Genomic DNA, 26,331 nt, shown 5'->3' on the forward strand with positions numbered 1-26,331 from the left:
TTACATATAATATTTCAAATAAATATAGAAAATATATAACAAAAAAATAATAATTATGCATTTTTACGTAAATATATGATTTGAATAGGAAGTTTCCTGTCTGTTTAAATATTTATATTGTTTTCATCACTTTGCTAACCTAGAATTACTAAAACAAAACAAAAACTAGAAATGTGAACACAAAATCAAACAAAAAAAGAAATTAACTAAAACTAAACTGAAATTCAAGCAAATAAAAAGAATATGTAAGTAATAATGTACATTTTATATGGCACCTTTATCATGTATGGCGATGGCAGCCACAGGGCACACCAGCTATAGGAGGAGTCAAGGACACTGGGGTAACACACTTGGTATTTACAAGAAGTGCCATGGGATTTTTTTAAAGACCACAGAATGTCAGACCTTGATTTAATGTCTCATTTGAAAGACAGTGTTTACTGACAGTATGGTGTCCCCATCACTATATTGGGGCATTAGGACTCACACAGACTACAGGTTGAGCACCTCCTGCTGCCCTCACAGGAGCAGCAACCTATAGTTTTCCCATGTGGTCTCCCATCCAGGTACTAAGCAGGCTCAGCCCTGTTTCAGTGAGTAACAGTTTTTAGGCTGCATGGTGATAAGGCTGTGGCCACATTGTAAAACTGTATTTAAATAAATTTGCCAACTTACCATTCTCTATTTTGCTCTTGGGATGAGGTCCACTGAAGGCCAACAATTTCCCTGGCACAATCCAGTTAAAATCACCATTTTCCACACGCTTCAATGCAAAAAAGAAGAAGATGCACTTAATTGATTATGTACACAGACATCACCTTTTTTTGGAAGGATACTATAAAACTGCAGGTTAACTATGTTTATATATAATATATAACTATATATATATATATATATATATATATATATATATATATATATATATATATATATATATATATATATATATAATATATAACTATTTGTTTATATATATATATATATATATATATATATATATATATATATATCTAATAACAAAATATCACACCAACCGGTATTTTAAAAGTGATTGTTTTTTCAACTAGAGTCAGATCACATCATGAGCTCTATTTTAACATTCTAAGCACAGTCTAAAGTGGATGGCGCAAAAGCACTCCGAATCCACTTTTGCTATTTTAAGGATGGAAAAAAATGGTGTGTGTGCCAGGCGCATGGTCTAAAAGTGTTTCCTTATACTCAGGGTGCGAATTATACATTGACAATTCGGGGAGTCAACTTTTTCGGTAGTATTTTTAATGCATGCTTCAGTGAATGAAATTAATGAATGTATTTAAATTACATCTCATTTATTAATAAAATGTATATGTTTTTAGTGTTTTGAGGGATATTTAGTGACTATTTTAGAGATTACTGCCAGTCAAACTATACAAATTATGCCTAATTTTTCTTTTTTTTAGGCTACATGCAGATTAAAACACCTATTTTACAGGAAGCATGTTTTGTGAATACTTAAGATGTACTTTGGTGCTCTAGAACTGCCAGTTTCAGACTGTTGAATCGTATTTTTCCAATTGATTGGCACGATTATGCATTCCCAATGGTATGAATCAATATGGGAGGGGTCAAACGTATATTTATATGATACATTTTTAATATTTAAGATATTAATTAGAGATCAGAGAAAGCTATTTCTTACTATTAAAAGGCTGACCCCCCATTGCATGTTATATTGATGTCCTTCACCCTGCTTATATTTTTAATGAGTTATGGGTGTGTAATGAGCATTAAACCAATCTCATCTCCCATTTCCCTTTAAGAGTTGTGTGAATTATCCCTTTACGCAGTGTTGTAAAGTTTAACTCCATAAGTGAGAACAAGATACTAATATTTAAAAAGATGATACCTCATAATGCTCATATTCTTCAACATCAAAGTTCTCAAAGTCAAAGAAGCCATGCTGCAAGGCCTAAAGGGGAAATAACACAAAGGCAATTAAGAATAAGACTTAACATTTCATTAAATAAAAGCAAATCATGAATTTGGGTCTTTACTGACACCATACAAAATAACTGGCATCTAAATGCTTCAGAGGAAGCGTGTCTCTAAAGGAGCAAATACAGTTGACATCAAAATGAATAGTCCACGTGTAAAACTTGTATTCTTTTTGAAATATATCTCAAGTGAAGTTTAACAGACAAGTTCAAGGACATTTTCATGGTATTTCCTATATTGTTTTTTTTTCTGGGAGAATATTTTTAATTTTTTTAGTTTAGTTTTGTTTGGCTGGAAAAAAGCAGCTTTTAAATTTTTAAAAACAATTTTAAGGTCCAAATTATCACTATGTGATACAGAAAAAAATCTCTCCATTAAGCAACAATTGGATAATATTTTTAAAAGAATTAAAATTGTACAGGAGGGTTAATGATTTTGACTTTAACTGTATATGCCTAAATTAATCTGAAGATAAATTATCAATCCCTAACAAGAATTGAGCATTTCAAATTGAGAATTTCACCCACCCCCTTCACTCACAAATTTCCCATTGTGCTGTTTTTTTCATTATGAACGATCACATTGTGAGTGTCCTTTGTGTAATCCGTCAGACAGAGCCTGTGCCAGTTCTTCAGTGTCAGATTGAAAAGACAGATAATTGGACTAAAAGATTACATTGCAAGAGATAAAGTGCATTGTACGTCTACGCTGTCCAGGGGGCCAAAAAATGGGTCAAGAATGTCACAAACTTTTTATTCACTTACCTTGCGGATACCTTGTAAACAGTCTAATATGGTTAGATCATACGTGCAATTCCCGAAAGCAGCATCTCTACAGGGATACACAATAACATTAAATAGATTACATAATATGATGATAATTATAACGTATTTACAAGGAACAAAAGCAGCATGAAATAAAATAATAATAAATAATAAAACTTACTGCTAAAATAAAAAATACTTCTGAACAATTGCAATCTTACAATTTATACCAGGGGTCTCAAACTCAAATTAGCAGGGGGCCATTACAGTGACTGACAATTCATAAGAGGGAAGTTTTAACATTTAAGCACAAGAAAGCAGTGGAAACCTGATGTAATTGATGCATCTTAGGACAACAGACATGACGTTTATAATTCAACATATATTTCGACATGTTTTTCAACGTTTAAATTAGCCACAAAAATTGACATGTTCGACAGCACACTGAGAGAAACCGAAAGTAACTGGGGTCGCCACAGCGGAATGAACCGCCAACTTAACCAGCACATGTTTTACGCAGCGGATGCCCTTCCAGCTGCAACCCATCTCTGAGAAGCATCCATACACACTCATTCACACATATACACTACGGACAATTTAGCCTACCCAATTCACCTGTACCCGGAGGAAACCCTCGCAAACGCAGGGAGAACATGCAAACTCCACACAGAAACGCCAACTGACCCAGCCAAGGCATGAACCAGCGACCTTCTTGCTGTGAGGCGACAGCACTACCTACTGCGCCACTGTGTCGCATACTGGCTCCATAATAGAGCAAATTTCTACTGTCCCCACTTAAAATGGCCAACTTTACAACAGAAAAAAGGTGTTTACAGCCTGGTACAAACATTTTGGTTCATACAGCTAATATTACCCTTCATGACAACTGTGAGGGGGTGAATTTTTTTATAACTCATCTGTTTCCTTTATATTAGCTTATATTAAGTCTGCTTAATTAAAGGCCACTTGAGTGACAACTAGGTCTTGCTGGTCGCCATCATGTCACCTTGGCTGATTCCGGCTGATTCTCCGCTGAACTCGGCATATACAGTACATTTTTGTTTTGTTTTATGTGGCTTTACACAGTCAGTTGCCTTTTGGAATAATTTCTTAAAATTATCAGATAATATGGCATGTTGTGTGCACTTAATCGTGCTCACAAACCATTCAAGTGGCCTCCATTTCCCAGGTGAGTGAAATTATATACGTATATACCATCTCTATAAGTGTATTTGTTTTATTTAAGATCATTTATATTTTTCTTTAGAGCTGTAATGCACTCCAGAATCTGACAGATTGATTAGCTGTAGGCTATAGAACAGTCATCTGAAATGTTGTCATACAGTGTTATGCCTGGATTTCATCAATAGTCTTGCATTTACTAACACACACTATATCTGAAGTATTTGGAAGTAATTTGCATTTTTCTCCTGTAGAAAAACATCATAAAAACAATGCTTAGTGTCTCAATGTATTACAACAGTGTTTTTAAAAGACTAAACACTTTATTGATATAGTGTACAACCAAGCACTGTGTTCAGAACACAAACGAATCACAGGTAATGAAGTATTAAGCGTTTCTTCCGAAGAAAAGCCTGTCTAAGCAAAATGCTAACAGACGTGTGTAGCTCCGCTCATGCTCTGCCTCTTTGCCCTTGTTTGGTATCCCCCGGTCGTGCGATGACGTGCGAACAAAAAAGTTGGCCACACCTACAGGTAGCTTCTTTTGCGTTCTTCAGAAACCTGTGTGTGATATCATGGATACTATGTCCATATCTTTTACAGTCTACAGTCAAAACCAGTGGATATGCCACTGCACAACAATTATAGAGGTTATGTTTTGGTGGGCCGAATCTCGTTTTTCACATTAGTTGCGGGCCGAAGGGGGGAGGGGAGGTGCGTTAATGGCCCGCGGGCCGGCAGTTTAAGACCCCTGGTATATACAGTCAGAGAGAAACAATATTCATGATACATGTATTCATATATATATGTATATACATATATATATTATTATTATTTTTTTTTTTTGTATTTGATAGGGTTGATGGAACGGTTTAATGTTTTGTATAAAAATCCTAAAACTATAATAGCGTTTTGTTTTTTTGCAGTTTTAAATAGTTTCATGGTGGCCTTATATATTTATGCAGCCTCTGATTGGTGCTTTCTCAGTAGTTTGCCCAGGCTTGAGATCAGAATAGAAAATGAATCCATATTTAAGATGGGGGTCAATTCTTGAGAGTATGGATGGACTCACATATTAAAGGTATAGTTCACTTAAAAAAAAACTCTCCCTCCACTTATTGCGAACCTGTTTCAGTTTTGTTTTTCTGTAAAAAATAAAAGAAGTTCAACTGAAGAAAGCTGAAAACCTGTAATCATTGACTTCCATAGTAGGACAATATCTTCTTTAGTGTTCCACAGAAGAACAAAATTCATTCATTCGTTTATTTTCCTTCTGCTTAGTCCAGGGGTGTCCAAACTCGGTCCTGGAGGGCCGATGTCCTGCTGAGCTTAGCTCCAACTTGCTTCAACGCACCTGCCAGGAAGTTTCTAGTATCTAGTAAAAGCTTGATTAGCTGGTTCAGGTGTGTTTGATTAGGGTTGGAGCTAAACTCTTCAGGACACCGGCTCTCCAGGAGCGAGTTTGGACATCCCTGGCTTACAGTAGTCCCTTTATTCATCAGGGGTCATCACAGCAGAATGAACCACCAACTTATCCAGCATATATTTTACACAGCAGATGCCCTTCCAGCTGCAACCCAGTACTGGAAAACATCCATAGACACTCATTCACACTCATACACTATGGCCAATTTAGTTTATTCAATTCACCTATAGCGCATGTCTATTGACTGTGGGGGAAACAGTAGCATCTGGAGGAAACCCATGCCAACATGGGAAGAACATACAAACTTCACACAGAAATGCCAACTGACCCAGCCAGGGTGCTGTGAGGTGACTAACAGGGCTCAGTGTTAACCACGTGTCGTTAAGAAAGAAACTCATAAAGATTTATAACCACTTGAGGGTGAGTAAATTTACATTTTTGGGGTGAGCGATGCCTTTAAGAAAGTAATAGACAAATGAGATAACAGAATTGAGAAAATAGTATACTAAGAATATTAATATACTAGTGTACTAATGCTAAGACCAATAATAGTTACAGTATAAGACTAAATGTGAGTCCCAAATCACTACTTATGCAGTATTGTTTAATGCCACTTAATGCCATTTTGTAGTATAAATAGTCAAAGTAGTGCATTCACACTGAAACTTCAAAAAAAAGTGCTCTTTAACCTGTTAAACTCAAGTGCTATTTTGGGATTTCCGCTTGGATTTTGCCTACCCAAATTTAAAAGCTTTCCAAATCCACATGCAGAGGTGTAAATGCAAATTTTAGGTATCATTTTAAAGAAAACCCTTTGAATTTTCATAAACTATTGAAAGTGTTTAAAATAACTGTATATGTTGTCTGTGTTATAATAAACACCTAAAAAAAAAAAGAGGCGCTTTTTGTATTTTTTTTTTATAAACTCAAATTTGAAAGTGTACCTTTTAGGTTCTGTGTGGTCTAGCTTGCTGTAATTAATTTTGGTGGTTCCTGCACATGTCTGTAATCATAGGAAAAAAGAAAAATGTCTCTACCATAATCTATGCAAAAGTTATTGTATTCTGATGAGAGGTGCTATACAAGCCACAGGGACCGATCATTGTTTTCATATTTCACTATTCTTTTGTTTGATCAAACATAATTCACTGTGTTTGGACCACATCAGTCATATAAAAGGATTACTTATGCACATCACCTCAAAAACAGAGGAGAAATGGCCCTGAAGCGCACAGCATAAGGTAAGAGATGACAGCTGTCTGTGCTATCTGGGGCTGCTTATTTATCATAAATAAATAGTTTTCACTTCTGCGAAATGGAAACACTGCGATTCATTCGACAACTGTTTGATATGTGAATATAATTCAGTAAAAAGAATGCTAGAACAGTATAAGCACCGGCAAGGGCTTTCATTTGAGCTATAACTTGTACATGTGTCATATATGAACCATATGAAAAATATGAAAGTTAATGTTCAATACCCAGCTCGGGTATCCAAAATACTGTGTATTTAAGTGTAAATAACTTTTGTACAGTAGAATAAAAACCAAAGTGATGCATATGTGCATAAAATATAGATTCTACACTTTCAAACGAAACCACTTAAGGGGGTCTGGTGCAATGCTAGCCCTTTAAATCTTAAAGGTAAAGTCGAAGACGTCACGGTACCAGGTCTGCGGAGTTCAACTGGTTAAATACTCGCATGATGCACTTATTAAATCGTAAAAAAGCAATGTAGAATGTTGAACACTTCATGTGCTCAATGGTTTGCTATCAGGCGCTAAGGTTGGATTATTTATTTTGGGCTGTGCAAGCAAAATTCTATTTGTGATAATGCCGCCTCAAAATGTTGAATGGGTTTATACACATTTGATATTTGAAGTGTTCAGGTGCAAAAGCCGCCAAAAATGAGATAATGACATTGAGGGAATGCTTTAGGCACGTACTACATGTTCAACAAATATTTTTATTTGAAATCATCTAAATCACAGCGTCAGCCTATTCATAAATAACAGTTTGTTTGCCGCTATATCCCGAGAACCAATCAGAAGGCGCAAATCGAATCATACATTTTCAATGCAGCAGCGCGCTGATACGCCGGCTTTATGAGGAGAGCGTTTTATTCCGCCTTTGATTTCGATTTTAAAAGACAGAGTTTGATGAGCTGCATGAGCATGTCCGACAGTCAGTGAATAGCGAATGAAAACATCTCACCTCAAAACTCTGTGCATTATAAGAAACAGAAAACACAATGTACAGTCGGAAGTGTAGCATGCATTCATAACGTTTGTTTGCACAGCGGCGTTGCTTTGAATGAGTCCAATTTACTATACATTAAACAGCAACTCAATTTCACGAAAGACGAAGTTAAGATGCTGTTCTTTTATTCCGCATGGGTGCTTTGAGACCAAAAAGAGACCAAGATCTTGAGTATAGTGAGGATGAATAAATGACAGCTTCTGAGAGACATCCTCTTTTTTGCCTAGTAGGCCCACCTTGTGTTTTATTTGCTAATGCAAGCTATGTTTTAAAAGACAAATACAATGTATAAAACTATACATTATTTATATTGCTTCAATAAATGATATTATTTTTTTTTGTAATGGACAATGCAAAGATATTGATGTTTCACAATGTTTTTACACTACATTATTTGAATCTAACAAGCTTGTTTACAATGCTCTACGTACATTAAATCTAAATCCCAAATATCAGAAATGACAATAGATAGTTAAGATTTAATTAATGTCAATTTTAATGTTATTGATTAATGCACTTGACAGATTTCATTCATTGATTTTCCTTCTGCTTAGTCTCTGGTTTATCAGGTGTTACCACAGTGGATTGAACCAGCACTTACCTGACAGATGTATTTTTAATTTTAGGTGGTTTGGGTATGTGTTATATGTTAGTAAAATAATCTCTAATTGAATCTTTAGTGATTTTAGGTGGATTTAGAGGTTTTTGCATAAAAAGCACAAGTGGATTTAGCTGTTTTGATGCAAAAGAAAATTTACCTTGCTAAAAAACAGAATTGTCTAAAGTGACATTTATGAAAAAAAAGGTATTTTATTTACTGGCTAATAACCTCTTCATTACATATAAAATAAAACTTCTGAACCTAATCAGAGGAGCCTGATGGAAAATGCTTGTTTACAAGAAAAGAGGTCTGATGGACTTTTTGGGGTTTTGGGGTGATGGGTTTTGCATCAGAACTCATTTGATAATTGGTAATTTCACTAATTTGGCAACCAATAACATCCACGTGAACTGGAAGTTGCTGAGACTTTTATTTCAGTATAGTGATGTACTTCTAACTGAAACTAAATATAGATGAGGGGGCGGGGCTTTCTTTTGCGTATCATTCCCTCATAGCAAGCTGACGGTAAGAGGGGCGTGGTTAAGAATATTGTGACTGAAGCTGGCAAACTGACATCATAATGATGAACAGCCGCACCAAACACAGAAGCATGGTCAGACTTTAACTGAAGATCATCAAAACAAACATTTGTTCAGTGGATTAACTTGCATTGATTAGTTGTTCACCTAATTTGATTTTAAAAGTTGAGTCGGAAATGGTTTAAATTTCTGCTTAGAAAAAAAGAAATTATGGGGAGACATAAGCAGTTGGCCTTGATACTTTAAAAGAAGTAATTAATAATTATAGTTACTAGTTACATCTCATAAATAGTAAAAAAGTTAGTAATTGAATGACGTCCTTATAAAAGTCATTACTAGGAAAAGTAACTATTGTGTTTATTATGGGATGATCACTAAATTGAATAAATTGTTATTGTCAAACTATTCTATACTATACAGTATTGAAGCTGAAGTAAATATGGTTTGACTGGCATAATAACAGACGATCAGATCAGTGTACAGCTTCTCACCTGAAGGGCAGGTATGACACATTGGTTCCGGAGATCAGGGCCCGGTACACCTCCTCTGGAGTTCTCTTTAAGTAGATTACCTAAAGAGAGACGCAAGACATGACTAGCGATATCTCTGGCAGACGAAAATAAGCTGGGTGTAAATGTTCATTGTTCTAACTGCCCTGGCTCTCTCAATCCTCAGACCATGAGGAATAAATCAAGAAAAAAGATCAGCACACTGCGCCCATATAGAAATTTGATTACAATATTACATTTCTATATGGTTGCAGTAAGATGATCTTTTTTCCTCTGTTGATATATATTCACTGGCCACTTTATTAGGTACACCTTACTAGTATTAGGTTGGGACCCCCTTTTGCCTTCAGAACTGCTTTAATTCTTTGTAGCATAGATTCAACAAGGTACTGGAAATATTCCTCAGAGATTTTGGTTCAAACTGGACATGGACGTGATAAGCAACAATACTCAGGTAGACTGTGGCATTGACACGATGCCCAAATGGGCCCACAAATGGGCCCAAAGTGAGCCAAGAAAATATCCCCCACACCATTACACCACCACCAGCAGCCTGAACCGTTTATACAAGGCAGGATGGATCCATGCTTTCATGTTGTTGATGCCAATTTCTGACCCTACCATTCGAATGTTACACAGAAATGGAGACTCATCAGACCAGGCGACGTTTTTCCAATCTTCTATTGTCCAATTTTGGTGAGCCTGTGTGAATTGTAGCCTCAGTTTCCTGTTCTTAGCTGATAGGAGTGGCACCCAGTGCTGCTGTCGCCTATCCACCTCAAGGTTTGACGTGTTGTGCGTTCAGAGATGCTCTTCTGCATAGCTCAGTTGTAACAAGTGTTTATTTGAGTTACTGTTGCCATTCTCCTCTGACCTCTGTCATCAACAAGACATTTGCTCCCACAGAACTGCCTCTCACAGGATATTTTCTCTTTTTCTGACCATTCTCTGTAAATCCTAGAGATGGTTGTGCGTGACAATCCCATCAGCAGTTTCTGAAATACTCAGACCAGCCTGTCTGGCACCAACAACCATGCCACATTCAAAGTCACATAAATCCCCTTTCTTCCCCATTCTGATTCTCGGTTTGAACAGCAGCAGATCGTCTTTTTGACCATGTCTACATGCCTGAATGCATTGAGTTGCTGCCATGTGATTGGCTGATTAGAAATTTTTTAACAATTGGACTAACTAATAAAGTGGCCGGTGAATGAAAGCAAATTACATAAATGACATACAAGTTCATTTTTAGAATACTCACATATAAAATATGTGTAGATATATGCAATGTACATTTCTAAATATTGCAAAAGAATGAATGTTTACATATATTTTTTCCAACTATTGTAATGACATATAGAAGTCAATATTATTTAAATTCTTCTAAAATATTTAGTGCTGTTTAACAAAGAGATTTTTTTTCAACACATTTTTAAACATAATAGTTTTAATAACTTTTTTCTTTGCCATGATAATGACAGTATATAATATTTGTCTACTTATTTTGTATGATACTAGTATTCAGCTTAGAGTACAATATGAAGACTTAATTAACTAGGTTATTATGTTAACTAGGCACAGTATTGGATAATAGTGGTTTGTTCTGTAGACAATTGAAAATTGTTTATAAAAATCAAAAACTGCTTTTATTCCAACCACACTAAAATAAATAAGAATGTACTTAGAAGAAAATAATATATTAGCAAATACTGTGAAATTTTAGTTGCTCTGTTAAACATGAGTATAAACATATAAATAAATTTCACAGAAGGGCTAGTAACTTCAACTTCAGACTTCAACTGTATATGTTCATTTAAATATATTAGCTAAAATTGTATATACATGCTCATATAGATCAGATTTCTGTTTAGGCATCATTAAAGAAAAAAAAGAGCTGGACTCACTGCATAAGCGCCGATGAGGAAGGCTGCATTGGCCCTCTTTCGTTGATCGTAACTGGTGTAATGGATAATGCGCTTTCTGGACAGAGTGAATGACTGCAGACAAACACAACACACATTCAGTTTACATTAGTGATAGTTGATCTGAAAATGAAAACATTTACATGCAGCTTTAAATGCATGTCAAACCTTAAAAAGGATTTGGTCCCACTTTATATTAGGTGACGTTACCTAATATGCAATTATACTGAAATTGATCATTTGTTACAATGTACTTATTGTTTAAATACAAGTTTTTATGATTGATTAAATACCTGCATGCAATTATACCTGCAGTTAATTTCTGTAATTACACTGTTGATTATCCCTAACACCTTAAACCAGCTTTAAACCTAACCATACCACCAACCTGTCTCTAACCCTACCTCAAGAGCACCAGAAGTGTTCTGCAATGCATTATGAACACATTAAGGTTCATTGTATTTATGTTTTAGTGAAAGGACATAGTAGTAAATACGGCAAACTAAAATAATGCGGGACCAAAGATTTTTAAAACCTACAGCAAGACTGAAGTTGGGTGCATAATGAATTTAACCTTCTCTCTGTGCTTCATACAAAGCTGTTTTGTGTTTTCATTTTCAGAGCTTGATAATGCCCTCTGACTGTATTTGTCACGGATTGGTCAGGCTCTCACGATCCCCACTCACGAAGATCACCATCACCTGACTTCTAATGAGCACACAGCTGCATCACATTCACGAGCACCAGATAAAAGCACAGCACTCCAGTCGCTCATTGTCCGGGCTCGTCTCGACGAAAGCGGACAACTGAGCGACCACTCAGCGTAGTCATCCTCAGCTAAAACAAACGCTTTACTTACCTGTTCTCTTTGTATTCCTCCTAGTCTTCCTGGTCCACCCGAATCGTCCTGTCTTCCAGTCCTTCCAAGTCTGTGTCATCCTCTGTCAGCTGTATCTGGTGTGTGCTGTCCATCCTCGTGTATTCCTGTTACCCAGCCACGGAGGAAAAGACCCCAACATCATTCCTGATCCTCCTGGCTATCCTTCATGTGTTCCTTGTTGTCATTTAATAAACACCCTAACGTTTCCTTACCTCTGTCTCCTGTCCGCTTCATAACAGAAGCCCGGACCCATAACGACGACAACATGAGCACCCCCGATCACTTTCAAGAGCTGGTGGACCAGTTGAAGCGGATTCTACAGCCACCAGCTCCACTTTCCAACGCACCACCAGCACCGAGCACTTCCGCCTCCACAGTTTCTTCTTCGGCCCTTCCTTCCAGTCCCATGGCCCGACCAGCGCCCTACTCAGGCGGAGCGGGGGAGTGCAATGGTTTTCTGTTACAATGTTCCCTCATATTCGAAATGCAACCTTCTCTATATCCCACAGATAAGTCAAAGATCGCCTACATCGTATCACTACTCTCTGGGCCTGCACTTAAATGGGCTGAGACGATCTGGAACCAAGCCGGGCCGGTCATGAATTCCATCACTACCTTCACGGAGTATTTCAAAGAGGTGTTTGGACGTTCTGATGGGGAAGTAGCCGCTGGAGAGCAGCTGTATCATCTAAAGCAAGGTACTCTATCTACACAGGAATATGCTCTCCGGTTTCGCACTCTAGCAGCTGCAAGTGGATGGAATGAGAGATCGTTGTTGACCACGTACCGGCTCGGCTTGGAACCCACTCTCCGAATCCAGCTGGCCACATTAGATGATACTATGGGTCTGGAGAGATTCATCCAACATTCTCTCCGATGTTCCGATCGTCTCCGTTCCTATCAACAGGACACCATCACCCCCTCGTCTGCACTCCTCCAATCGCCTGAGTCAACAGCCTCTCCAGAACCAGAACCCATGATAATAGAGTCTGGAAGACTGACATCAGCGGAACGACAGAGGAGGCTGACCCGGGGTCTGTGTCTATACTGCGGTGTCAGTGGACACACCCGTATGGAGTGTCCCCTTCGTCCCATTCGGACTTCAGTGAGTGTATTCAGTACGAATATTGAACAATGTAAACCACTTACTACCACCGTACAAATAACTACTGCCTCTACTTCTCTCCTTGTCACAGCCCTCATCGACTCCGGGTCAGCAGGGAACTTCATCTCCCAATCCCTCTGTCGTCAACTCCACCTACGTACTGAGGCGTCCTCGCATATATACCAGATACAACCGATAACCCAGTGCACTCGATCTTCGACCCGTATCCATCGACAATGCGAAGACATCCTTCTTCAAGTGGGGTTGTTACATCAAGAGAGGATTCAATTTCTGGTTCTGGAGGGTGCAAATATGGACATCATTCTAGGGCGCCCGTGGCTGGTGAAGCACGATCCCATCATCTCTTGGGGCACAGGAGAGATAAAGAAATGGGGATCTGGATGTACACCTACCTGTTTTCCAAATCTCCCTCTTCAAGGTCGGAACCCCATTTCTTTGTTTACAACATCGGTCGAGAGTCCTCCTGAGAAGCAGTCTATCCACATTCCTAAGGAGTACAGCTCCTTTCATGATGTCTTCTGCCCCAAGAGAGCTTCCCAGCTACCGCCGCATCGGCCATGGACTGCGCGATCGACCTAGTTCCAGATGCCCAGTTGCCAAGAGGTAGGATCTACCCGCTCTCGCTTCCAGAGAATCAGGCAATGGAAGATTACATAAGGGAGGCTCTGAGTCAGGGGTACATACGTCACTCAAAATCACCAGCCGCCTCAAGCTTCTTCTTTGTGGCCAAGAAGGACGGAGGGCTGCGTCCATGCATCGACTACAGGGTCCTAAATAACGGTACAGTAAAATACCGATATCCCCTTCCTCTGGTACCAGCCGCTTTGGAACAGCTCCGAGAAGCTAAAGTCTTCACTAAATTGGACCTCCGCAGCGCGTATAATCTGATAAGAATACGTGAGGGGGACCAATGGAAGACAGCATTCGTGACCCCTACTGGCCACTATGAATATGAGGTCATGCCTTACGGTCTGGTCAACGCCCCCTCCGTATTCCAAAACTTCATTCATGAAGTCCTCCGGGAGTTTCTTCACCACTTTGTAATAGTGTACATAGATGACATCCTCATTTACTCCCGGAGTGAGGCCGAACATCGCCAACACGTTGCGGAGGTCCTACACACATTGAGAGAACATCACCTCTACCTCAAAGCGGAGAAATGCTCATTCCACCAGAAGTCGATTCATTTCTTGGGATACATCATTGACCAAACCGGTATACGTATGGATGGGAAGAAAATTGAGGCTGTTCTATCCTGGTCAGAACCCACTTCCATTAAGGAGCTCCAGAGGTTTCTTGGGTTTGCTAACTTTTATAGACGGTTTATCAAGGACTACAGCAGGATTACATCACCTCTCACTAATCTCCTCAAGGGTAAACCCAAAGGACTGGAGTGGACCAAAGAAGCAGCCGCAGCCTTCCGCCTTCTTAAGAAGGAGTTCACAAGGGCCCCACTCCTGACTCATCCTGACCCAAATCTTCCTTTCGTGGTGGAAGTGGACGCATCCACCACCGGCGTCGGGGCAGTATTATCCCAACATCATGATACACCGCCCCGACTGCATCCCTGTGCCTATTTCTCTCGGAAGTTGAGCCCGGCGGAGCAGAATTACAGCATAGGAGACAGGGAGCTTCTAGCAATCAAGCTAGCCTTGGAGGAGTGGCGTCACTGGTTGGAGGGAGCCAAACATCCGTTCCAGGTGATCACAGATCACAAAAACCTCCAATATATCAAAGAGGCCAAGAGACTATGTCCACGTCAAGCCAGATGGTCACTTTTCTTCTCACGTTTTGATTTCTTCCATTTCCTATCGTCCAGGACCCAAGAATCTAAGAGCAGACGCTCTCTCTCGTTTACACGAGCATCACGATCATGAAGAACTCCCAACGAAGATTCTTCCCGAACACATCTCCATTTGTCCGATCACCTGGAACGCTCCTCCAGTCGTTGCCACTCCGGAAGCCCCTGCTCCGCCGGGATGCCCTCCTCATCGGCAGTTCATACCACCTGAACACCGGGTAGATCTGATCCACTCCTTACATACCTCGCTAGGCACTGGACATCCAGGGATCAACAATACTCTCTCGCTAGTATCCCAACGATTCTGGTGGCCAAACATGGCAAGGGATGTGAGGCAATATGTTCAGGGCTGTAAGGACTGTGCCCAATCCAAGAGCCCACGTCATCTACCCGCTGGAAAGCTCCATCCCTTGCCGATTCCGAACCGTCCCTGGTCACACCTAGGAGTGGACTTTATCACTGACCTCCCCTCGTCAGAAGGTAATACCTGTATTCTAGTCATCGTAGATAGATTCTCAAAGTTTGTCAAACTAATCCCTCTGAAAGGTCTTCCCACAGCCTTTGAAACAGCCGACAATATCTTTAATCAAGTCTTCAGGTCATTTGGTATTCCAGAAGATATTGTGTCGGACAGAGGTCCACAGTTCATCTCACGTCTATGGAAAGCCTTCTTCAAGCTCCTAGGTGTGGCCGTCAGCCTCTCTTCTGGATATCATCCCCAAACCAACGGGCAGACAGAGAGGAAGATTCAGGAGGTGGGACGGTTCCTGAGGACCTTCTGCAGTGGTCACCAGAGCTCCTGGAGCCAGTATTTGGGCTGGGCAGAATATGCCCAAAATTCACTGCGGCAAACCCTCCACCGGACTCACGCCATTCCAGTGCGTCCTGGGCTTCCAACCACCGCTCTTTCCCTGGGATGGCGAACCATCTGATGTCCCCGCAGTGGATCACTGGTTCCGGGAGAGCGAGAGAGTCTGGGACGAGGCTCATCAACATCTGCAGAGGGCAGTCCGTCGAAGCAAGGTAACCGCCGATAGAAGAAGGTCTGAAGAACCCAGATACACACCCGGACAAAAGGTGTGGCTATCCACCCGGGACATACGCATGCGACTGCCCTCTCGCAAGTTAAGTCCCCGATTTGTTGGTCCCTTCACCATCGTGGAACAGGTTAACCCCGTCACCTACAAACTACAATTACCCTCTCACTACCGTATTCACCCTACATTCCACGTATCACTCCTGAAACCCTATCACGATCCTGTTCTTCCCTCCACAGAGCCTGACCACGAAGAGGAACCCCCTCCTCCACTGCTCCTAGAAGAAGGAGCCGTCTACGCAGTGAAGGAGATCTTGCGTTCCCGACGTCGTGGTGGCCAGTTGGAGTACCTGGTGGACTGGGAAGGGTACGGCCCCGAAGAAAGGACATGGGTTCCCAGAGCTGATATTCTCGATCCTAGTCTCATGGTGGAGTTTCATGAGAGCCACCCTGAGTTCCCAGCGCCTAGAGGCAGAGGGAGACCACCACGGCGTCGGAGGTGTCGGCCCTCAGGAGCGGGCCCTGGGGAGGGGGGTACTGTCACGGATTGGTCAGGCTCTCACGATCCCCACTCACGAAGATCACCATCACCTGACTTCTAATGAGCACACAGCTGCATCACATTCACGAGCACCAGATAAAAGCACAGCACTCCAGTCGCTCATTGTCCGGGCTCGTCTCGACGAAAGCGGACAACTGAGCGACCACTCAGCGTAGTCATCCTCAGCTAAAACAAACGCTTTACTTACCTGTTCTCTTTGTATTCCTCCTAGTCTTCCTGGTCCACCCGAATCGTCCTGTCTTCCAGTCCTTCCAAGTCTGTGTCATCCTCTGTCAGCTGTATCTGGTGTGTGCTGTCCATCCTCGTGTATTCCTGTTACCCAGCCACGGAGGAAAAGACCCCAACATCATTCCTGATCCTCCTGGCTATCCTTCATGTGTTCCTTGTTGTCATTTAATAAACACCCTAACGTTTCCTTACCTCTGTCTCCTGTCCGCTTCATAACAGTATTGATGTGACCAGAACATTCTGTCTAATATCTCCTGATATCATGTGTGATGGAAGAAAGTCGGTTATGCATGTTTGGAACAACATGAGATGATAAAATAATGACAGGATATTTGTATTTAAATGAACTGTGGATCTAGGTGTCATTCAAAACTTTGTCTTTTTGTTTTGTGTGCAGTTGTACTGCTTTAACAATATCTCAGACAGAGGAAGAATTAGTACTTTCATAGAAGTTATTTCTCATTTAAAGGTGACCTATTATACAAGATGTAAAATAAGTCTCTGATGTCCCCAGAGTGTATATGTGTTTCAGTTCAGTGTATATAAGTTTTAGTTCAAAACATCCTACAAATAATGTTATAGAACTCTTTGAAACTGCCCCTTTTAGACTTTGATTCTAATTGTGCCGTTTTGGTGACTGTTGCTTTAAATTCAAATGAGATTGTGCTCATTTCAAAAGAGGGTGGAGCTACACATTTCTGTGTCAGCATAGTGGCAGATTCAAAATCAAGACTAACGTCCTTTGCTAATGAAAGGGGAAAGATTGTCACTAATAGACAGGGCTTTTCCCTTCCAATGACAAGTACAAAATTAACAAAATTTTTTTATTAGAAGCTGGTTATATTCACAGAGTGTTGCCGCATGTGTTTAAACACTTTATCAAAGTGATTTTTACATAATAGCCCCCCTTTAATCCAATTCTGTATTCACAAAAAATTTGAAATATTTCAATTCCCCAATTGAAATAAAGGTTTTTAGCCAAGAGTTAAGGCACTCTTATTCATACTCTGCACTCTTATTCATACACTTATTCATATTCTTATTTTATTTATTTTTTATTTTAGTTTTTCTTATCTTAACTTATTTCATTCTGTAGATTTTTTATAGTAGTGCACAGTCTTGTGTTATGTTGTCAATTTATGTTGTTTAACGTAGCACCTTGGTCTTAGAGGAACATGGTTTCATTTCTCTGTGTACTGCACTGTACAGTATATTGTTAAAATGACAATAAAGCAATCTTGACTTGACTTGAGTTCTCTCTTAAAATCTATGTATTTGTTTTAAATGCAGACTAAGTAAAGGACTGCATTTTGTATAACATGTTCTTGAGTTTTTTCAAGATTTTACAGTAATTCAAACCCCCATACCCAGAACTTACCCCAGACAGGTTTAGGAAAGGAAAAAAAAAAAAAATAATCCTTATTTTAAAAAAATAATTAAAAACAATATTAAAGGAAATGAAAAAATAAATAAAATAAATAAATATTAATAAAATAAAATCTAATCAAGCATCAATTCACATTCCACAACTTCAGAGTTCCAAAGCTTGTTTAATATCTGAAGGACTGCATTTTAAAAAGTATATTCTTTGCTTGTAATGTTTACACATTAAACAAAGAACTTCCAGTGTCACAAGCTATTACAGTAAATAACAGTTTCTTAGTCATAAAATTGAGATGAATTGTTTTTCAAAGTCATATTTACAACTGGGAAACTCCATGAAATTTAAACACAATGGAGGAGGGAATTACTTTTTCCAAAAATATCTTCAACACTGTTACAGTCATGCATATTTAAACATAAATTGTTTGAAACTTAAACATGTACTAAGTGAAAACAGGATTTATTTGACTGAAACTTCTAAAACAGCAGCACTAGAAAATGTGGTGGATGCATACAGTATTTCAAGTATTGTTTATTTGATTGTTAGTAAATGGCATACTACATTTTATTCAAAATAAATATTTTCAATAACTTATTTTATAGGTAACTGCAAAATTCTGTAAAGACATTGATTTGAAGAGTGTTTTTGTAATAAGGAAGATGAAAGTATTGAACATTTATTTTAGGATTGTTTTTATACAAGATTATTCTGGTGGGATTTGTCTTTTTATTTGAAGCAGAATACTAAGTTTATTTTTTATGAAGACTTTAATATTAAGTATATTGTGAATTTACTTATTATTTATGGAAAATTCTTTATTCATAAGTGTAAACGGGCAGTAATAAAAACATATTTACTTATATTTACTTATTTTAAGATATAATTCTCTCACGACCAGCATACTTTAAAAGAGAATAAATATTTTAAATCCTTAAACCAGTTTTTTGAATAAAGTGTATTATTTCTAACTAAATTTGAAGGTGGACTTGTCATGTCTTATTATTGTTATTATTATTATCTTTCATTTTATTATTGTAATGTTTTCCTGTTATTGCCCTTGTTTGTTCATTGTTATACAAAATGCAATAAAAAATAAATATAATTTAAAAAATATCAACTTTTTATAAAGATTTTATAAAGATTAAAGAAAATGAACCTGGTGGTGATGTCCTCTGTCACAGCTATTTCAGAGACACTCAGGACTTTAAAAATAGAAAAATAAAAGTAGGATTATGGCTATCATCTATTCTTAAGAAAGTAGGTTTAAAATAACATAACAATAGATATACCATTCAAAACTGTATTGGTTGTCAAATGTTTGAGGATTATCTGTATCTGAACATTTGATTGTGATTGTTGAATGACTGCATTCAGTTGGTCATAATTTTCTGTACACTTTTGTTACTCGTTTACTTTTTCTTTTACCCTTATTATGATTATTATTTTACCTTTTATATATTTTTTCTTCTCTTTTGTAAAAAAAAAACAAACAAAAAAACAAAGATAACGATATGTAACAATTTGTACTGAAAAAGTGTTAAAAATAAAATTCGCAATAAAAACTTTAAACATAGAACCCAGTGTAGTTGATTCTGAGAAAAGTTTTATAATAATTTTTTAGCATGAGCTCTTTGAGCTGTGTATACTCCTAATCTGTCAGCTCCAGATGCAAAGTATGTCACTGAAGTTCAGTCATTCATGCCAGAAAATTCTATCTGCCCTTCATAAGGACTACTTTCTCACAGTAATACAGCGCTCTCTACTGTTCACTGAAGGAACTGGTTATAACTCATTATAGACTCTCTTTATTATTTGCCATTACAAACCCATGGATGCTTGCATTGAGAAGTTAATCATTGTAAAGAGTATACTTGCGATGCTAGGACCAATAATAGATACAGTATAAGATAAGATAAATGTGAATCCCAAATCACATATTTATTCACTACTCTGTGCAATTTTGTGTAAGTAGAGAACACATACTGAAACTTACATAAAAAAAATTAATAAATAAATTATATATATATATATATATATATATATATATATATATATATATATATATATATATATATACTGTATATATATATATATATAAAATAACAAACCATTTTCATTTCTTTGTAAACGTTTAAAACATAACTACATTAATTGTAAAATGTATTAATCTTGTTTAATGTCACTAATTTACTGATATATTATTAAAATAAATTATATATAATTATAAGTATATTACATATACAGTTGAAGTCAGAATTATTAGCCCCCCTACTTTTCAAGACACTTCTATACAGCTTAAAGTGACATTTAAAGGCTTAACTAGGTTAATTAGGTTAACTAGTCAGGTTAGGGTAATTAGGCGAGGTATTGTATAATGATGGTTTGTTCTGTAGACTATTGAAAAAATATATAGCTTAAAGGGGCTAATAATATTGACCTTAAAATGGTTTTAAAAACTAAAAACTGCTTTTATTCTAAAACAAATAAGACTTTCTCCTGAAGAAAAAATATTATCAGACATGAACATTTCCTTGCTCTGTTAAACATAATTTGGGAAATATTAAACAAAGAAACAAAAAATCAAAGGGGTGCTAATAATTCTGACTTCAACTGTGTGTGTGTATATATATATATATATATATATATATATATATATATATATATATATATATATATATATATATATATATATATATATATATATATATATATATATATAAAATAATAATATTATTGAATTGGGTCTTGGGTGGGTGAAAAGAACTAACAATAAACCATTGTGTTTTTATTAACTAGCGTTAACAAGGTTAATTAGTATTGAGCAGGAGACTAATTTCATTCATTTTCCTTTGGCTTAGTGCCTGATTTATCAGGGGTCGCCACAGCAGAATGAACCGCCAATTACTCTGGCATACGTTTTACGCAGCGGATCCCCTTCCAGCCACAACCCAGAACTGGCAAAGGAACTTCAGGGTTTCTACAGGTTTCAACAAGTCAAATTTAAGACTTTTTAAGATTATTATGAATTAAATTTCAGACTTACACAAGGCTAAACACTACGTTTTTTTTCTAATGGCCCAGTTAAAACATAAAAAAAAAACATTAAAATCAAATGTTATATTAAGGAAGATGATTAAACCATATGTTTATAAATATAAATGGAGTTGGCAAATAGAGTTAATAAATAAGAGTCAATAAATAAACTTGTTAAACTTTTTGTTAAATTGAGGGAATGTTAGTGATTGGATGGGTGTTGGCCCGATTGGGTAGCTTTACATGTACATAGGAAATATCAGACCTGTTTAAAGTGATTTAAGACCTACAACACAATATTTCAGTGAATTTAAGACTTTTTAAGGCCTAAATTTAGAATTTTTTTATTTTGAGATTTTTTTTACCCCGAACTTCATTTATTTATTTTTTTTAAGCCAGCTAATTTTTGTGTACTGGCTAAAAACATTTTGAATGTTTGTGAATCCAAAGAGTAGCATGAATAATTATGATAAATGTGAATTTCTGATTTACTCTTTAAAAAAATATCAAACAACGTGACTAAAACAAAGAACTATCTGAATCAAAGATGCCGGTCTTACCTTTAGTTTTTTATTGAGTTTGCAGCAGTATCTGTACAGCATTGCCAGATTAAGGGGCCCAAAATCTGCATAAAAGCTTGAGAGAGAAATGAAGAATAAACTCACCACTTGCGATTAAAGCAAATTTTAAACAAAAACAAGCAATTTCACATGAGCTGTTTAATTTGGGCAGACTCACTTTTCATAAATATATTCATCATCTGTGCAGAAGAAATGTGTGTTTGCTGTGCTCTTGGGTTTGCTTCTGAGAGTAGCAAAATACAGACGATCTGGAAAGGGAAGAATAAAATACAAAAGAACACATAAATCACATAAACATGTCTTAAAATTATTAATTTAGAAATGTAATATATATTTATTAGACATATATTTTAGCAAACTGAACAACAACCACAGCGACAAACGTAAAAATTGTGTACATATAAAAAAGACAACTTTAATAATCAATACAAATTAACATTAGCACATTTACCATATTAACGTAACATTAATGTAAAATTACATATAATAATGTAAATGTACATATTAATAATTGAATATATATATATATATATATATATATATATATATATATATATATATATATATATATATATATATATATATATATGAATAAGTTAACTGATCTGTAATGAACTTTATAACGTTATTTTGTTTTCATTAGCTGCATTACAGAGTACAGAATATGCTAATGTGGTATATAATTATGAATTTACATAATTGAGCAGGCTAAATTATATTTCAATGATTATTTTATTAAGAGTTATTTTAACTTAATTCTAGTCACTAATCGACTATTTTACCTTTGATTAACTCAGAAGCGTCGCGCAGCTCACAGTCTCCCATTTTAACCAGCACCGAAACTTCAGGATGTTAAAAATATTTCCTCGCGTTTCCTTTCGGTCCAAAATGTGTTATTATACTGGAACATTCGGTAGTTTTGAGGGAAAATACGTATATAACGAAGTAAACGCCGTCCTGTTATAACCCACTTCTGCGTCCCATAAGCTCTTCTGGGTCGAGTATAGAAGGCAAATCCTCTAAATCTCTTCCGAACGCAAAGTCACTTAAAAACATGATATTTTCCCGCAGTTTAATCTCGTATATGTTCGTGTGCTTCAGTTTTCTCTTATCTTTTGCATTCGAAGAGTTTTCCTGAAGGCTTTTCCACAGCTGAAAACTTCACGACACAAGTTAAAGGTACATCGCCTGGTAACCACGTGCCACACCACCACACAAATGCGCGTTGCTAAGGAGGGGTTACTTTCGACCAATCGGAGTTCGAGACGCAGCGCCGCTCTAAAGTTTAGCATCACTGATCTTTCTATATAGATGTTTAGCATATATATTTATTATATTTAGCGACATAAAATGGCAAAATATGCGTGGAGTGTAATCTTCTGCATCCAACTTTGACTATTAGCCAGAAAATAATTATTAATGTGAATTTATTATGCATTATTCTGTGTGGTTTGTACATAGACATACAGTTAAAGTCGCAATGATTAGCCCTACTGTGATTTTTGTTTAAATATTTCCCAAATTATGTTTAACAGAGCAAGGAATTTTTTACAGTATTTCCTATAATTTTTTCTTCTGGATAAAGACTTGTTTGTTTTATTTTGGCTAGAATAAAAGCAGCTTTTCATATATATATTATATATATATATATATATATATATATATATATATATATATATATATATATATATATATATATATATATATATATATATATATATATAAGGTTTTCTTGTCTACAGAAAAAACCATCATTATATAATGACTTGCCAAATTACCCTAGCCTAGTTAACCTAATTAACCTAGTTAAGCCTTTAAATTGCACTTTAAGCTGAACAGTATTTTGCAAAATATCTAGTCACCACATTGAAGCCTATTGATTCGATATATAAACAAGCAATTAAAATAATAGACTTAAAGCATAAACATAACCTTTTTAGTTATGATAGTTTTATTAAATTTAATAATCTTAATTGGTTTTTAAATGTTTAATCATGTTCCAATGCTGTTTTCTGATTAAATCAGTAGGCATCAAACCTCTCACAGAGTCACACGAGCAACTGCTAATGGCGACTGTCTTGGTCAATCTGTTTTCTCTGTTAGGGGAACCAAATTGTGGAATGATTTACCTATTAGCCTAAAAAGTAATATGAATGTTTTAATAGTGTTTAATAGTGTAGTGTTTAAAAACTAAACAGCAGTGTTTACACAAATAGTTTACTATTAGTTTGTTGATCATGCCGCCTTAACAGCAATTTTGTGCAAAGAATTATAATGTTTATGTGTTTATAATGTGTTTTAATGTTTATAATATTTCATGTTTATAATATTTATATGTATCTATTTTATCTTATTATATCTATTATATCTTATATTTTATGTCAAGCCTCCTGTGGACAGGTGTTGAGAATTAGCAAGTTTGCTAAAACACTTAAACAAATATATTTGGTTGTCAAGTGTAATTGTCATGTCCATGTCAAAATAAATAAACAAATAAAAATAAATAAAATAAAATATTAGGGACTGTCATTGTGGCAAAAATAAAATAAATCAGTTTTTAGAAATTAGTTTAAACTGTTATGTTTATAAACTATTATGGTAATAATTCAGAAGGGCTAATAATTCTGATTTTAACTGTATATTTATGTGACATAAACTGTAATAATGCAAGAATAATAACGTACCTGAATGTATGAAAGAGCTGAAACAGCGGACTTTTAATGTTATGGTTTGATAACAGACAGATATTGCTATCACTTCTCACTACCTTCCAAACATGAAAGTTATAGATTTTCAGTAGTGAAGCCTGAGCAGAGTGTTCAGCCACTCACTGCTGTGTCATCTGACCTCTGACCATCAGTGGCTGCACGTGCAGCTGACATGCTCAAACTCTAAAACTCTTAATATGATCAGACCTGAGTCAGCTCACATACAGCCACAATCAGACACCAACATCCTTCTGCTTTTGGATTTCAATGCACACAAAAACCTTGCTGACGGTGCAATTTTCACAATCAAATTGTACATTATTAAAACTACTAGCACTAATCTCAAGAAACGGCATCAAAAATGCATTTTGTTTTCAGACATTGCAGTGTGTTTTCATTTTGCATGATGCAAAAGACATTCACACAAGCCTGAAATCCTTTTCTTAACTCAAAGAAGAGTTTTAGATGGATCGATGAATAAAATTATAGATAGAATTATGGAAAAAAATAGACAGATAGATAGACAGACAGACAGAGAGACGGACAGATGGATGGATGGATGGATTACAGATCTTTAGAAAAAACAGACGAAAGCTAGATAGCTAGCTAGATAGATAGATAGACAGACAGACAGACAGACAGACAGACAGACAGACAGACAGACAGACAGACAGACAGACAGACAGACAGACAGACAGAAAGAAAGAAAGAAAGAAAGAAAGAAAGAAAGAAAGAAAGAAAGAAAGAAAGAAAGAAAGAAAGAAAGAAAGAAAGAAAGAAAGAAAGAAAGAAAAGAAAGAAGAAAGAAAGAAAGAAAGAAAGAAAGAAAGAAGGATGGATGGATGGATGGATGGATGGATTACAGATCTTTAGAAAAAACACGATAGATAGATAGATAGATAGATAGATAGATAGATAGATAGATAGATAGATAGATAGATAGATAGATAGATAGATAGATAGATAGATAGATGGATGGATGGATGGATGGATGGATGGATGGATGGATGGATGGATGGATGGATGGATGGATGGATGGATGGATGGATAGGACGATGCATGGATGGTTAAAATGGATGGAAAGATAGAATTATAGATCTTAGATAGATAGATAGATAGATAGATAGATAGATAGATAGATAGATAGATAGATAGATAGATAGATAGATAGATAGATAGATAGATAGATAGATAGATAGATAGATAGATAGATGGATAGATATCTTTAGAAAAAACAGATAAATATAGATATCGATGTGTACAGAAGACACATCAATAGATGGATGACAGATAGATAGAATGACAGAAGTATTCAGTTGGAGGGATCAATTAATGATGGATGGATAGAATGATGGATAGAATAATAGATCTTTAGAAAAAGGACAGATAGAGAGACAGACAGACAGACAGACAGACAGACAGACAGACAGACAGACAGACAGACAGACAGATATACCTGTGATGTGGGTTATCCAGGCTGTTGGTGGCACCATGACAGGACGTCTGCGTTTGAAGCGCCACGGTCCCCCCCAGGCCGACACATGGGACATGCCTTCATTGAGGTCCGTAAAGGGAGGAAGAAGACTCTGCTGATGAACAATCACCTCCTTTTGTTCTCCCTCACATGAAAACAGCCGAAACACTCCAGTCAAAGAACCCAAGAAATGAACTGCATTTCTCTAGAAAGCTCTACCTGCCAAAGTGCTACGAAACAAAGGTGCGAGCGGATCAAGTGTCGGCCTCAAGTTACAGATCAACTTCAAAACGGCCCGGCTCCAGTGCTGCCAAAGGGTTTTGGTTACTCTCAATTCCCAAA

At 36.8% G+C, this 26,331-nt stretch overlaps 1 protein-coding gene across 1 annotated transcript in view; it reads right to left on the reverse strand.

Annotated features, from left to right (window-relative positions):
- cdc14aa (cell division cycle 14Aa) overlaps positions 1 to 22,725 on the reverse strand; it is a 36,225-nt gene extending 13,500 nt beyond the window's left edge. Inside the window, exons 1-8 of the mRNA XM_056464768.1 lie at positions 22,590 to 22,725; positions 21,965 to 22,055; positions 21,787 to 21,862; positions 11,159 to 11,251; positions 9,237 to 9,316; positions 2,739 to 2,805; positions 1,886 to 1,948; positions 676 to 763 (exon numbers count right to left, since the gene is read on the reverse strand). Of these exons, the coding sequence (XP_056320743.1) occupies positions 676 to 763; positions 1,886 to 1,948; positions 2,739 to 2,805; positions 9,237 to 9,316; positions 11,159 to 11,251; positions 21,787 to 21,862; positions 21,965 to 22,055; positions 22,590 to 22,632 (601 nt within the window). The 5' untranslated portion in view covers positions 22,633 to 22,725. The remainder of the gene's footprint in view (positions 1 to 675; positions 764 to 1,885; positions 1,949 to 2,738; positions 2,806 to 9,236; positions 9,317 to 11,158; positions 11,252 to 21,786; positions 21,863 to 21,964; positions 22,056 to 22,589) is intronic.
- Positions 22,726 to 26,331: the final 3,606 nt, after the last annotated feature.

This window comes from Danio aesculapii, chromosome 2 (assembly GCF_903798145.1).
Source record: "Danio aesculapii chromosome 2, fDanAes4.1, whole genome shotgun sequence".
NCBI classification, from domain to species: domain Eukaryota; kingdom Metazoa; phylum Chordata; class Actinopteri; order Cypriniformes; family Danionidae; genus Danio; species Danio aesculapii.